Genomic DNA, 16,143 nt, shown 5'->3' on the forward strand with positions numbered 1-16,143 from the left:
ACTATTGAGTTGTGGAGATTAGCGCACTAGAATACTACTGTTAGAATACTGTTGGGTTGTGGAGGTTAGCACACTAGAATAGGGTATTGTTAGAATACTATTAGGTTGTGGAGGTTAGCACCAGGGTGCGATTTGTAGGGGGGGATGGTGAGGATTTCCCCCCCTCTGGTTTTCCTATCCCTACCCCTGCTAAATTATTTTTATCCCCGGTGGGCAACATTTATCCCCCTCTGCCCTTCATATTGATTAATGCTACTTCATATAAGTAAAGCGCTGCAACGTGAGAACAGTCTAGTAGGCTAGCCTACATAATAATCTGACATCAGAAACGCACCGTCAGCACTCATGCTGCTGTGCTGACACAGTGGCTGCTTGATAACTTAAGTTGGCCTTGATCGTGCAGGATATTTCAGAATGTCGAGTGTGTAATCCATCATAAATGACTAGTTTCAATGGAAAAGTTAGCTGGACAAATGAAAGAATACGAGAAGGATTCAGTGAAGCATATAGTCATATTTTAGAACCTTCAAAATTAGAAAACTGATGCAACTGAGATGGAGGACAACTGCACGTAGAGTAGAACGTATAGGCCTATTGTCCAAAGGAACTTACATTAAATGAGGAGATATTTGCTGAATGTCACAAAAAAGTGTTACAGAAATTGCTTGGCATCGCTTATTCAATGGCTCTATCGAAACACCTGTAGTTTGCGGAGGACGAACGAGAAAGCACTTGTTTGATAAATCAGCCAGTAGCCTAGGCTAGGCCTAGTAGACAAATAACTTTCAGAAATAATCTGTACTGCAAAAACGAATGTTGGTGGGTATTTAAACTATCTAGTGGGTGTTTTAACAGCTGCCAAGAAATAGAAGCTTCATGGTCTTTATGTTCTGGTTCGTAAATTATTTTCATAAAACTTCATGTTGCCCTATAACTTTACTCTCCAAACTCTTCACTGCACTGTAGCCAATTAACTGACAGTATGATAGTAGGCTATTTATTTTCTGTAGGCTACAATAAACACATTTATTTTTTCAACTTTTACAATATTACGCACTTGGCTACTGAACGCAAATCAGCAGGAGAGAGAATGCACGTAGCCTACGCAACTAACACTGTTAGCCAATTCACTAACTTAAGACTTCAGTGCCATCATATACAACGTTTTTTTGCACAACAAATACAGAAAGGATGGAGGCAGCAAAAGTAGCGGAGTAATTTCAGATGATGCAAGAACAAGGTGAATTTGTATGCTTGTCAAAACGTAGTCCTACCCTGCATTAGAGGAGCTGATCATCATACCAAACACACTCGCTGTTTAAAGTCATACACCACGGTAAACTAAAACTAAAATGTTACAAAGGTGGCAAAATTAATATAGGCTATTAATAGCCATGACATTACTAGTATGAATTGTTCGTTCATTTTTTTTGGGGGGGGGGGGGGGGGGGTTACAAACTTATTCAAAATCACCCCCCCCCCCCCCCCCCCCCCTCTGGTTTTTACACAAATCGCAAGTTTTGAACAACACAAAGTGAAGGTTTTATCCAGATCAAAACTAAGAATAGATTATGTGATCTAATCCAATTTCAGGATCCTTGTTTCCCTTTGAACAAGCCATTTTCAAGATTTGATCCAATCCGATAGCCGAAATCCGGTAACTGAAATCCGATAACCGAAATCCGATCACGTTTCTTTTGAACAATTGGGCCCAAACAATCAAAGCATATGTAAAACTAAAAAGCTATGCTACCTCATGTTCGTTTTACTCGGACCCCGTAAATCACCGCTTGCGGTTATATTTGTTTTTGAAATTCGCCTGTTGATATCCATTGCCTCAGTTTTATTGACAACTATTTTATAGCCTGAGTAGTTTCCAAATGTTTTGACATTGTCCATTAAAGCAGGTATAGAACCTGCTGGATTTGATAAGTACAGGAGCACGTCGTCCGCATATAATGAGATCTTGTGTTCTTCTCCTGCAGTAATTCCGGATATGTTTGTATTGTCTCTAATCATTTGCGCAAATGGCTCAATACAAAGGGCAAAAAGAGCTGGCGACAGAGGGCAGCCTTGGCGTGTACCTCTTTCAAGATTAAAAGGCTGTGAAAAGTGCCCATTGACTCTAATTGCAGCCCTAGGTCCCGAGTACAGGATGCGAATCCATGAAATAAACTTGTTACCAAATCCAAATCGTACCAAGGTTTGAAATAAATATTTCCACGACACACGGTCAAACGCTCTTTCTGCGTCTAAGGACAAAACCATGGCATCTGAACCATGAGAAGCTGCACAGGTCATAACGTTCAAGAGTCTGTGGACATTGTTCCCTGAGTAATGCCCTGGGATATACCGTTTGGTCCGGATTTACTATTTCTGGGAGATATTTATTTAATCTACGAGACAAGATAGCTGTAAGCAGACGCAGGTCCCCATTAAGGAGGTAAATGGGCCTATATGAGCCACAATCCAAGGGATCTTTACCTTCCTTGTGTATGACTGTTATAGTGGCATCTCGCCATGATGGAGCAAGTGTTTTAGTTTTTAACATACAGTTATACGCATCTAGTAAGAGAGGGGATAATAGTTCTTTAAATGTGATATGGTCTAAAAATTGCTTCTTCTCATTCTCACAGGTGGAGACTCCTGAGTTAGTGTAAAGAGTCTTATAAAAATCGGCAAAGGCTTTTGAGATTTCCTCTGGTTCTGTCAAGAATTTATTTGGGTTATTAGTTTTAATTTTCATTACTACTCTGGATGATTGTTGTTTCCTTAGTTGAAATGCAAGTAAACGGCTTGCCCTCCCCTCCATGTTCGTAGTATCTTTGCCTGGTATATCGCAAACACCTCTCAGCCTTTTCAGAAAGTAAAATGTTTAGTAGCCTACATATATCCATCAGAGACTTCAATATGTCCTGAGAGTGCGTGGTTTTATGTTGTTGTTCAAGTACTCTCTTTCTTTCTTTTTCGCACTGGAAAAAGCTAGAATACGACCCCTTAAATATGCCTTCGCACAATCCCACAATATCAGTGGAGATGTTTCTGGATGGATATTAAGTTCCAGATAATTTTTCAGCTCTGTTTCTACAAATTGAACAAATGTGGGGTCATTGAGGAGGGATGTATTAAGCCTTAAGTTTTTAGAGCCTTTTCTTTGACCCACGCACCATTGAACTACTACTGGAGAGTGATCTGAAAGTGTGATTGGAAGTACTTTACAGTCTGTTATCCTATGCACCTCTTCTCTAGGAGTAAACAAAAAGGTCAATGCGTGAGTATGAAGAATGCCTATTAGAGTAGAATGTGAAGTCTCGGCTGTTTGGGTGTTTATATCGCCAAATATCCACTAACCCTATTTCTTGACAGTGGTGATTTAGTGCTTTACTCATTCTGATGCTCGATGTAGATGCTGACACTGGGGTTTTATACTTTAGTTGAGACATTACACAATTCATATCCCCACCTGCAATGAGGATCCCATCACTCTTATCTAGGACGAGACCAAATACGTTTTTAATAAATATCGGGTCGTCTTCATTGGGAGCATAAATATTACATAAAGATATGCGAATACCATCAATTGTTCCATTTAACAATATGTATCTGTCCTCTGGGTCTGTATAATGGGAAATATGTGTGAAATTTAAACCTCTCTTAATTAATATGAATTAATATAAAATAATTAAGTGGAAATGCATGGATTCCAGTTTCTTCCAGTAGCAGCAACTGGAATCCATGCATTTCCACTGAATTATTTTTGGAATCTGATCCCTTATCATACCTGTTCATTCTTACTCGTTGCTCGACTTATCGTGACTAAATTCAAGATGGCTGCAAACGCTAAACTTCGTGAAGATACTGTCTGTATAAATCGTCTTGTAAGTAAACTACCAGTGCTTTTTCAAAGTTCTCAATGTCTCGTTTTAAATGTCAGGGCCCTCGGAAGTCTACCAATGAAGTGTGGAGATACATTGAGCCTCGTAAATGGGTGTAAAACAGTGATTTATTTGCATGGCTAGCCCGATGCCGAAGCACCACTATTGAAAAAGCTGTTGGTAGCATCGGCTAACTAGCGCCAGATTTTGGAGTGCAGGGGACAAGCCGAGATAGGCTATGAGACATACGTTCACACTCGGTATCATGTTTCAATACACTTTAGGTCAATATCACACCGGAATTCTCCTTTAACATTGCCGGTTATGGCATCACAATAGGGCACTTGGAATCCTATGCCAAGTGTTCCGGCCAGAGCCATATGGTTCCGGCCACCTCCAGCAACTGTCTGTCTCAGGCTTTAGCATACAATCTGGCTCTCTTAAAGGTGCGATTTGTAGGATTGTTACCGAACGTTCTGTTGGCCAAAATCAAAACACTGGTGAACGTTCTCAAGACTACCAGACGCGAGCCTCTTCTGGGTTGCCAGATGTAATGAAGACTTAGCTAACATTAGTTGACCTGCAGCTGCTTTAACGTTTCTCCAACCATGACCCAGCTACACATTATGGAAACAGTGAAAACAAAAAATACCTCTCTAACCAACGTAACATATGTAGCTGAAGTTAGCGATGCAGATGAAGTTTAGCATAGGCTACCTGTTGTGGAGAAATATGGCCAGCTCTGCGTCAGACTTGATATTCTTCGTTTGACGAAGACGTCACCATCTCAGGAAGCTCCTCCGATGTCCACTTAATTTGTTTCTTGTTTTAATTTTGGAAATTTGCCTGCCTCTTGTAGGCGTTCATGACTACAACTGACAGCTGTTGACAGTTGGCCTTTGCTAATTTGGCAACCCAAATAGGAGGACACGCTAGCCCATTATTAATACGCTATTCTAGAACTAATCGTTCAAAACATAAACGAAAATTCCAAGAGATTCCGCCCCGTAACTGATTTTTTTTCATGGGTTTTACGGGGTTTCACGGGTTAGAGTAATGTTGTCAAATAAGCCATTACTTCAATTCATCGTGTTTCCTCACTCTCTGACAACATATGGTGATCATTTTTGGAATGGTTACAGTTTATTTTCCATTATTTCCTACATACTGGACCTTTAAGACTACAGATCCTGTTCAACTGTTTCCTCTGCCCACAACTGTTTCAAAATAAAAGTCTCCACTACAGTAATTCCCTATTAAATAATTTAACCATTTAAACTATCCAACTATTTAACTGTTCAACTATTCCAACTGTCAGTTATCAACTATGCCTCTAGCCTACAGTACTATATTAAACCACCACCTACCTAGCAACCAATTTAGCAACCATTGAAATTAAGCATCTATGTCAGTTTCCATAGCAACCAACATGATTATACTAGCAAACCACTGTAGTAACTCCTTTATTTCTGATAGTAGCCACCATGGACACCCTAGCAACAACCTAGCAACAACTTCAAGTACCCTAGCAACAGCCTAGCAACCACATTCACAGTTAAAACCTAGCAACCAGCATAGCAACCACCATACTACTCTACTACTCTAGCAACAGTCAGTTGTCATCAACTTTGACTCCCGTCAACTGTTTCCTCTGCCCACAACTTTCAAAATAAAAGTCATCACTACAATAATTCTATATAATTTTTTTTTACCATTTTAACTATCCAACTATTTAACTGTTAAGCCTTTCAAACTGTCAGTTGTCATCAACTATGACTCCGGCCAACTGTTTCCTCTGCCCACAACTGTTTCAAAATAAAAGTACTCACTACAATAATTCCCTATTAAATAACCAAACCATTTTCACTATCCAACTATTTAACTGTTCAGCCATTCCAACTGTCAGTCGTCATCAACTACAACTCCCGCCAACTGTTCCGTCTGTCCTCAACTTCAACTTCAAAATAAGTCCTCAATACAATAATTCCCTATTAAATAATTTAACCATTTAAACTATCCAACTTTTTAAATGTTCAACTATTCCAACTGTCAGTTCTCATCAACTACAACTCCCCACCAAACTTTTTTCTCTATCTGACCTCCATCTTTTTACTTGGATTAGATTTTAACCATTTTTCCATTTTCATGCACTCGCAATTTCCAGGAATTACATTCTCTAGTTTTCATTAATGTACTGAAGTTAAAAATGTATTATTTTGTATTTCTTGTAGTTTTACCCTACTTCCAGTGAACCATTAAAACAGAGTTGAACTAAGCATCCTCTTCAGCGTGGTGATTGGAGGAGGAGTTGTCTATCTGCCAGCCCATGCAGTATAAGGGTGAATAGTTACAATGTAATAGAGGCAATCACCAAGAATATAGGTAGGCCCATGACCCATTCGGAATGAATTGTCTCCAATATAATAAATACAACACATGAAACACGCAAGAAATTTGGCAATACTACACACAAGTGATGGCACCCCTGCTCCAGACTATTTTCACCCTGGTACAAATAATGTATGCTATTTGCATCACTGTATAATAAGAAGTGGATGCTATTCGTACCCTGGTGTATATGTGTGCTATTAACACACCCTGGTGCGTGAACTAGCTAATTGTTGCAATCAAAACTTCCGTTCCAGAGCTGCTTTCTTCTTCAAATTGCGCGCCTTCTCTGCAGAAACATTGGTACACATGCGCACTTACACTTCTACTTATCTCTGCCAAAATGCTTCACACGGGAATCAAACCCCAGACTCCCACATATTAAACCATGACGCAAACCACTGAGTTATCTACTTCCACGTCCTAAGAAAAGTTTGCAGGCAAACTTATAGTTCATAGGCCTGAGCGTAACAATCACAACATTTCTGTTAACTAACAAACTGACGGTTGGAAAGATTATGAAAATAAAACACAACTTTTCCACCTGAAAATTAATTTGAATAGATATTAGTGCTGAAACCTTTCAGAATTATTCACTTTCTGCTGACGAAAAAACGAATGTCTGCCATGTTTTTTGTGTCTTTCCTCCTTTTTACCAACTATAATTACTTCAGTTTTTTCTTTGTTCAGCTGAAATTGAGACATCCAGGTGTTGATTTGTTCTATACACTGACACATAGATTCAAGGGGGCCATTGTCGTTTGGCGACAGAGCTAAGTAAATTTGTGTCATCTGCATAGCTATCATATGAAATCAAACTATGGATGATTTGTCCAAGTGGGAGCATATAGAGGTTGAATAATAGTAGTCCCAAGATCGACCACTTGGGAACAGTTTCCGATGGCAACAAAGAAGCTCCTTTCTTGTAGATATGATTTGAGCCAGTTAATAACTATGCTTGTAAATCCAACCCAGTGTAGCAAGTTCCAGATGTTGAATTAGTAATTTAGCAGATATGTTGAGTCTGATTTTGTCAATTTTACCTGAAAAAGATGAAAACTCATTGCATTTATTAGTTGATAGAAGTTCAGCCACTAATTGTGAGGGGAGATTTGTTAACTTATCGACAGTTGAAAATAGAGTGTTACTTGAACTTACTGATGAAGTTTGAAAAGAAAGACCGTCTTGCTTTGAATATTTCGGAGTTATATGTGCGGAGCATGTCTTTATGGATTTCATAGCAGATCTGAAGGAGTTTAACCGTTGGATTTTGCCTCTACAGTGCTTTCTGTTTGTCCTTTCTTGAATTGTCTGTACTTTCTTGAATTGTAATGGAGCAATGTCATCCATAATATTTGCCATTTTTGCATTAAAGTGATCAAATAAGTCTTCTACCGAGTCTGACAGTTGACTTGACGTCTGTGAAAGTGCTTGCTCAAAGAGAGCACTTGTTTGATCATTTATGATTCTCCTTTTTACCATCATCTGAATGTGTTGGGACATTCCTGAAACGCACACACACAAACCCATACACAGTAAATAATTGTGGAGCAGGATGCAGAATCCTGTTGCTCTGCTACTTCTTAGGTGAAGCTACAAAAGTGCTTTGGTTTGTATTCTGATCCTGGCTCGCTATTGCATAATTTGTGGTTTTTTAAATAGGCGTTGATGAGGTATTTCAAATTTCCTTGATATTATGCTCCATCTCCCAAAGCTCTTAATATAAATCCATAACAACGCACTCAACCCCTAAAACGTAGGTCAAAACCAAGCTCTCCAAGCAATCTTGCTGAAAATAAAACACACTTTGTCTTCAGACATAACACAAAAAGCCCTCAAAACACATTGCCGTATACAACATGTATATTCAAATTTCATAATTCTTTACTTCCTACTGTAGTAAAATTATCTTAACTGAAATTCTGTGGAAAAGTACTATAGTATTTAAATGTACTGTGAAATATGCAACTGATACTAAAGAAAGGTAAAGAGTAAATTAATGTCATGACTTTACCAGTATATAACAGTGAAAAAAAGGAGGTCCAAAACATCTTAAGAAGTGAACTTACTCTTGATACTTTAATCTAAACCTAGAGATTATGATTGGTATGTGAACCATTTTTGACTGTTGTGTTTGCAGTTGGAGAATTGAGTACTAATTGGGTTTGAGTTGTGGTGTCTTGAGTTAATGATATTGAATGGCAGTGCTTTCTGAATGAGAAAACTGTTGGTTTCGAAATGTTAGCCCATAAGCCTGGTAATAGTGTGTAACCAACTGAGAAAAACTGTAAAATGAGGCCACTATGGAGGACGTTTATAAACTGGTATTTATATAAAAAGACATGTTCATATTAAAGGTGCTCTAAGCGATGTCATACGTTTTTTAGGCTAACACATTTTTTGTGACTTACGGCAAACATCACCTCACCATCCGCTAGCTGCCTCTGTTCTGAATACACAGTAAAAAAACCGTGATCTCTGTGGACAACCCAGGCTCCAAAAACAGCCACAAAACAACTTGAGTAAACCTTGCCCATAAAAAACATAAACTGTTCCAGCAAATCATAGACGAGATGCGAGATGAGGGGGAGGAAGTAGCGAGCTAGCTTTCTGTTTCCTGTTGTTGTTTGAATGTCAACAGAAGTCACATTACCCAGCATTGCTTAGAGCGCATTTAAGCAGTAGAGAGAGAGAAAAAACATACATGTGTCCAGACCAGGGCTTGAAAACAAAATTATTTTTCAAACGTTCCATTCCGATCGGTTCAGGTAGGCCTATGTTTAACGTTTTCGTTCTTGCATGCGTTCCGCCACCAACATGTCGGTCCTGAACCGGTTCGGAACGCAAAATATCGTTCGTTCTTAAAGTTCCGGCAGTGTTTGGCGGGCCTATCAAGTCTATTTTTGTGGACTTTACCTTAGAATAGACGTACTCATTATTTCCCCTTGATTTAGCCTATACCGTAGCTATGCCCAAAAATAATAAATCACAGGCGGCATCCAAAAACATTCAGATGGGCTATCCATCCCATAGCCTACAGACTTACTGTAGGCCTAACCTATGCCTATAAATAATTTCTTATTAAAAATATTTTTATCCATATGGATCCATAAAAAAAAGTTTTATCCATATGGAGATCTTCAAAGGCTTGCACTATAATTCCAACCCTGTTTAAAAACAAACCTGTCTGTTGCTGACAAGGCATATCTCAAATGTCCCGTTTAACTCTTCTACATAGAATAGGCTATAATTGCACAAACATTTCAAATCCCGACTTTAAAACGACAAGGCGTGGACAGGCAAAATAGGCTATTACGCATAGGCTACAAACAATTTCCAAATCAGTTTCAGTAGCCTACGCTACGAGCTGGCCTAAGATCCATAGGTTACATTACAACAGCAAGACAAAATATACACATTTGGACCAAAGGTCCATTTATTGTTTTTTTTTTTTTTTTCAAACTGCAGAAATCAAATTATTAGGCTGTTATACTGTATAGAGAACGAAAAAAAAAAGTTATTAACCGGTTTTGTGGATTTCAGAATAACGTTTCTGTTCCGGAACAGTTGAAGACCATTTTGTTTTCGTTTCCGTTTCCGCTCCTCGTAAAATTCCGTTCGTTTTCGGTTTTCGTTTTCGTTACTTGAACCGGTTCGGAGCCCTGGTCCAGACACTGATTTCCTTACAGTTAAATACAGTACAAGTTGTTATATATCAAAGTGCTTCATTCACACCGCTAATTTAAAGGTAAATAACACATGTATGACATCTGTTGTAGTATACTAGTTGAATATCATAATGGTGACAACAGATTAACTGTGTCAACATTAAAAATCAAACATCGCTCAATAAGTAAAAAACAAGTAACAAATAGCAATATATTACTATATGTTTTATTAATGACTAATGGTCTTCATGCCACCTGGGAATGACAAGGACCGCCCCCGTGATTACGCTGTTTTTTCGACTGCGAGTGTTCATGTGCTCTGCAGTCGGAATGTGTGAAAAACATGCCACAACATACGCTCACTAACATTAAATAAACAACTGTAATTGCTTAAAAATATTGTGTAAGTATAAGTATATATACTCTTTTGATCCCGTGAGGGAAATTTGGTCTCTGCATGTATCCCAATCCGTGAATTAGTGAAACACACTGCACACAGTGAACACACAGTGAGGTGAAGCACACACTAATCCCGGTGCAGTGAGCTGCTGGTCGGGGTTCGAACCGGCAAATCTCCGGTTACAAGTCCGAAGCGCTAACCAGTAGGCCACGGCTGCCCCAAGACGCTCGTAAAAGAAAGATGCAGCTTTCAAGTGATAAAAACGCAAATTCCCAAGTTCACATTAAAACTGTTGGACATGAAAGGCCACATGGACTACAAACAAACTACAATGTGACAGCAAAAGTGATGAGCCCCTAACTGGGCAACTAGTGTAGCAAAATCTAGCCCCAGTTTCCCACCTCTGATTCCATAAGAGTTGATACTGCCATAATGCCGGTCATAAACTCGGAGGACCCAACTTTAAAAATCTCGATCTCCGAAAAAAAGAGTGTTCATGAGATCAGCTCGGAAAACAAATACAGGAAACGCATAAATAAGTTATTAGAACTTACTATGGTTGAGCAAAAAGGAAAATGTCTCGGGTGAGTGTTTCTGTAGTTTTAGTTTAGTGATAATTTACCAGAGCCGGACAGTAACGGAGTACATTTACTTAAATACAGTACTTGAGTACAATTTTGAGGGATCTGTACTTTACTCGAGTATCATTTTGGGGGAGTACTCATGACTTTACTCAAGTACATTTGAGAGGCAAATATTGTACTCTTTACTCCACTACATTTCTATCCATAACCGTGAGTACCCGTTACTACTTCTAAAAAAAAAAGAAAAATCTCGGAAACTGTTTCCCTCTCAAATGTGATTGGATTGTGCAGGCGCCACTGATTGGGACAGCCTATCAGCAATCACCTTCAGCTTTCCGCCAAAGTCAACTCCATGGTCAGATTTAGATAAGAGACGAAACCATGGACGAAACAATGGGTGAAGACGCAGCAGGTCCATCCTGGGAATGTGCCAATCTGTGGCCCCACCTCGCCAGACTATTTCAATTTTCTGAACAAGTTAATGATAGTTTTCGCTTCAATTGTTTCAATTACAAAATAGTATTTTGTATTTGAAATATGTATTTTAAATGCATGTATTACAAATACTGCCCATCCCTGGCAACATGGTAAAAAGATGAAAATGACTTGATTTTACTTCCAATTCCTTTTACATTCTCCAAGGTATTAACATTAACATTTTTCATAACTCCATGTAGGACGTGTCTGTACATAAATGTAAGCACTGTGGCAGTAATAATGCAATATTTAGAAAATGTAGGCTACTCTTGTACTCTTGATACTCAAGTACTTCAGTACTTTTACTTAAGTAGACATCTGACTGTTGTACTTTTACTTGTACTTGAGTAAAATTTAGCAAAGGGTATCTGTACTTTTACTCAAGTAATGAAGCTGTGTACTCTGTCCCCCTCTGTAAATTACCTTGCCTATTTGTAACAAGAGTGAGATTTGTCTCTTGTATTGTTGCAAGGGAGGCCACTGTGGTTGAGAATATGATAGTGACGTCAAGTCGGACACCTCGGGGCACAAGACTTCCGCACAAGTCTCCGAGCAAAAAATCCGACCCAACTTTTTTTCTCTCTCTGTCGGAGGTCCGAATTTCTGAATATTCGATGTGGCATGAAGGCGGAATAAGTCATTTAGAGACAGATGAGTCCAGGAAGTGACATCAAACAAGTCAAAATATGTCATACCGAAAATGAGATTCTGGAAGTAGGTACATCATTTACTTTACTCTTTATGGAAGATACAGCAGGGAAAACTTGTTTTCTTTTACAGTCTATGGAACAAAATGCTCGCAATAGGTATTACGATTTTGACCAGCTCACCCGGAAACTGAAGGCAGGATACATTCAGAAACCTATATCTCACTCAAAACAGCATAGATGGTTTTTTTCCAAGTTTGTATGTGTGTGGAAGTACCAGAGACACAAAATAACACCAAATCCCAGAAAAAAAGTGATTTTTTAATAATATGGACACTTTAAGAAATTCTTTCATTTTAATTTTGTCACAATTATAAATTTGCCTCACATTTAATGACAGGTGCTGAGGGATACCCAGTGGTCATCAGTTCTGATGATCCCACCCTGTTTGGGAACCCTGGACTCTCCTATGACTTCTACGAGGCCTTTGTTGGGATTGGAGGGATGAGTGCAAACTTGGGCACCAAGGCGGGATCACATCAGCCAGCGGCAAGCGGCAAATGTAACGCAACCCTTAGACCACAAGTTTGTCTCGTTCCTAAGAAACACAAATGGTTTGTCAATTGAATACGCTCGCGTTGCGCTTTGAAAGTTGAACCAAGTTCAACACTCAGCTTGTTCAGCGTTACCACCGTTCCACTGCCGAACCATAGAGAATAATAGGAAACTTGCCGCTGGCTAATGTGATCCCGCCTAAAAGAACTCGCTATGAATTCAATCAAGTAAGCACTTCAGAGTTTACCAGGTAGGCCTACAGCTTTTTGTCTCCAGAATTAAATAAGAAATTGTTGAACACGTGGCAGGATAAATGGAAGAAATTTATTCCTGACCAAAAAGATCTGTGAGCTCTAGCTTTTTTAGTCATGGAATGCAACATAAAACTCATTTTCAGCGCTCTGCCCAAGGGCCGAAAGGATAAATTGATGAAAATATGAGAGGAGAAGTGGGACAAAGTTGTTTCTGCTAATACTAAATTGACTAATCTAGGTACAGTTTTGGAAAAAAAGTGGCAGGAGAATTGAGACTAAACTGATATGTGAAAATACAGGATTGACAGACTACTCAATTAGACCTGAATTTTCCTAACAGTAAATATAGTGTTTTGAATTAAGGACAACACTCAACAGTTCTTTTACACTTAGTTTTTAATCATCCCATGGGCGTTTCAGGCCAGATGCCCTTCTTTAGCATGACAAATGATAAATGTGCTTTATTACACCTGTTTCCCCCTGACTCCTTATTCCTGTAGGTTTCCTTTTCATATCATTTAGTAGGCTATGCAAAACTGTGTGAAACAGAAATGCGCTCAGAATCATACTCTAATGTGAAGTAATGGATTCCATTCTTGAGCTAATGTAGGTTTTCAACATCACCACTCAAATGAAAAATAAATGTAGCACTGTTTTCAAACTTAGGATAGGCTACGGATAGTGATTGTAAATTCAATACAACTCAAATTTACTTTATTGGTGAGCTCATGGCCTAACCCCGATGTTGGAGGTAATATCGTTCCTGAAATTTAAAGTAGCCTAATTCTTTGTCAAAACTTGTCTGGGATGTCGTAGGACAATGTCCTCACTCTTCATTAACTCTGCCTATTCTTTTCTCTCTAACTATGTCCTAACAGGATCTGATGCGAGCAAACATTAGCGATAAAATCCGTTTAATTACATTGTTTTCAATTGGAGTGTCCTGAAGGCAAAGGAAACGAGCAGCGCAACGTTTCGAGAGAACTTTCGTCGGACACCCCGTGAAATAGGTTCCTTAGAACTTCAGCTTAGAACTTCTTATAACTCTAGAAACTTAAACAACTCCTCTATAGCAGTGAAAGAAAATAATAAAATTTACATCTAACCATAAAGATCTGAAATGATACTCTGCCAGAAGCTCTTTCAACGCAGAATACCTCAGGATTTTTGCCAATGAGGAGACAGACTACACATGAAGATATTACATTACAGTTAATTTAAATTAAGTAATGTACACAGACAATTGTTACTTTTTCCAATATGCAATATAAATAAAATGACTTAAGCATCACTTGCATTTGTACGTTTTGCATTTGTAGCACAACTCAATCCTGGCATATCTCCTATGCTCTTGTCTTGACCAGAGATTGAGAGTGAATCTGTTTCTGAATTCTGAAAAATCAATCTTTGCAACCGGGGTACAGGACAGCAGTTGAATGTTATGTTGAAATATGCTCTACAGGAATTCAAAACTCTTTGACCACATTTGTAATCCTCCAGTTCTGACCACTGCATTCCTGCATGACAAGTTCACTGTCCTTTACCTCCAAACATCTCTTTGTCTCTCTGTTCTGTATGGCAGACCCCTGCATGGTAAAGAAAACATATCCAAAACCAAATATATGTTGCATCTTGTTCATGGATGTCTCATGTATTCCATTTGAAACTAATACAGCTAATAAGAAATCTACATGTATCATGTTCAGGTTTATTGAGAGCCTCACCTGTTTGAAGTCCCAGTGCATATTAAGGCCTGTTTCTTTGGCCTTCTTGCATTCATGTAGTTGTGTCAATTCTTGCAAGCCTGGATCCACCAGACAACGGTTAGTTTGGTCCATGTTGGACTGTATATGTCCAATGTATATCTTGCCACTTGAGTGATAGTAGCAAGCCTGCAGCAAGATATATGTGAGATGGTGTTACAGGCCTCTTCATTGCATCTATATTAGCATATTAAAAAAATATGCTGATTTGGCAATTACCTGAGATGTGTAAGAATGACATTGGTATAAGATGGGGGTGTGTCCTGGGCCTTGATCCACACATGCATCTGTGTTCATGTCATTCTGCAACTGACATCAGAGACAAAGGTGGGGACTCCTTCACAATAGTCTTTCCAATAGTCTCTCTTTTAAAAACTAGATGTACCACTAAAACTAGATGTACTGTTACAAAATATGTTTGAAAACTCTTGAAACTTTTGTGTATGCTTGTATGTGCATGCCTGTGTGTGTGCCTGTGTGTGCATGTGTGAGTGCGTGTTTGTGGATGTTTGTGCATTGTGTGATTGTTGAAAGGTTTTATAACAATGCTACAAATTTTTTGGCAAGTGCTACAAATCTATTCACCTTTGCAGCACCAGTAGGCTACTTTGTGTGCGGCCCGCAAACACACATTCAAGCAACAAGCATACACAAAAGTTTCAAGAGTGGGGGATGGAGTAGAAGATGGAGACAAATTCATTAATATGATTTATTTTTGCGGAATGGATGTACAGGTATGAGCGGCGGTCCTATTTTGTACCGCTATGCGGTACATCTAGTTTCTTTTAACAGTATCATTGGTATGAAAGAATATATTTATTATTAATTTATCTCAGGTGGCGGAACTGCGTTCCTCCCCACTTTAACCCCTGACTGTATGTATGTATGTATGGTTATGAATAGAGGAATGACTGCATATTTATATGCATATTTGAATGTATGGAGATTTATGAATGATTAAATGAATGTTCATGTATGACTGAATGCATGGATGCTTATGGAAGTAGGAATGAGTGTCTGTAAGGTATGGGAGAACAAGTATAGAGGATGGTAATTTTGCAATTTGCACAGCTCCTTGAGTACATTTGAGCCCAAATGTTTACTGTACATTGTCTTGTAACTGTTTTAACCCTGTGCTTGTTTTGTGTCTCTGTCGTAACTCTTGCAGCAATTTCTCTCAGCGTCCAAAACAAATTTCTCCTTGGGGAGACAACTAAATATATTTTGACTTTGACTTTGATTCTTGTGTTGTCCTTGTAGGAAGTGATTAACAAGTCTAGTAATGCATGTGTGTCTTGCAGCAAGACGCTGCGCCATCTGTGTACAGTACATGTGTGTGTGTCTGTGTGCGTGGTGCAAATCACAAATGACTGGTTATGGGTTAAGTTGATACGGGCCCTTGAGACCAACATACCATAAACATTTTGTCATCCTCGGTGCCACGGTTTAGGTTATTATTTAGGAAAAACTGCATTTTTTGGGGTTCGGGAGGCCCAGCGTGGGGGAGGAGTGGCCTTCGGGGACCAAACAAA

The 16,143-nt window shown here is 38.9% G+C and overlaps 1 protein-coding gene and 1 long non-coding RNA gene across 2 annotated transcripts in view; one reads left to right on the top strand and one right to left on the bottom strand.

Annotated features, from left to right (window-relative positions):
* The window catches only part of LOC121697709, a 20,261-nt gene continuing 4,118 nt past the window's right edge, over positions 1-16,143 (top strand). The window contains exons 1-2 of the long non-coding RNA XR_006026530.1: positions 1-11; positions 15,205-15,209. This is a non-coding gene — a long non-coding RNA (uncharacterized LOC121697709). The remainder of the gene's footprint in view (positions 12-15,204; positions 15,210-16,143) is intronic.
* The window catches only part of LOC121697650 (probable polypeptide N-acetylgalactosaminyltransferase 8), an 18,810-nt gene continuing 15,881 nt past the window's right edge, over positions 13,215-16,143 (bottom strand). The window contains exons 9-11 of the mRNA XM_042079268.1: positions 14,831-14,920; positions 14,573-14,740; positions 13,215-14,434 (exon numbers count right to left, since the gene is read on the bottom strand). Of these exons, the coding sequence (XP_041935202.1) occupies positions 14,315-14,434; positions 14,573-14,740; positions 14,831-14,920 (378 nt within the window). The 3' untranslated portion in view covers positions 13,215-14,314. The remainder of the gene's footprint in view (positions 14,435-14,572; positions 14,741-14,830; positions 14,921-16,143) is intronic.

Source organism: Alosa sapidissima, chromosome 22 (assembly GCF_018492685.1).
Source record: "Alosa sapidissima isolate fAloSap1 chromosome 22, fAloSap1.pri, whole genome shotgun sequence".
In the NCBI taxonomy this organism is placed as follows: domain Eukaryota; kingdom Metazoa; phylum Chordata; class Actinopteri; order Clupeiformes; family Clupeidae; genus Alosa; species Alosa sapidissima.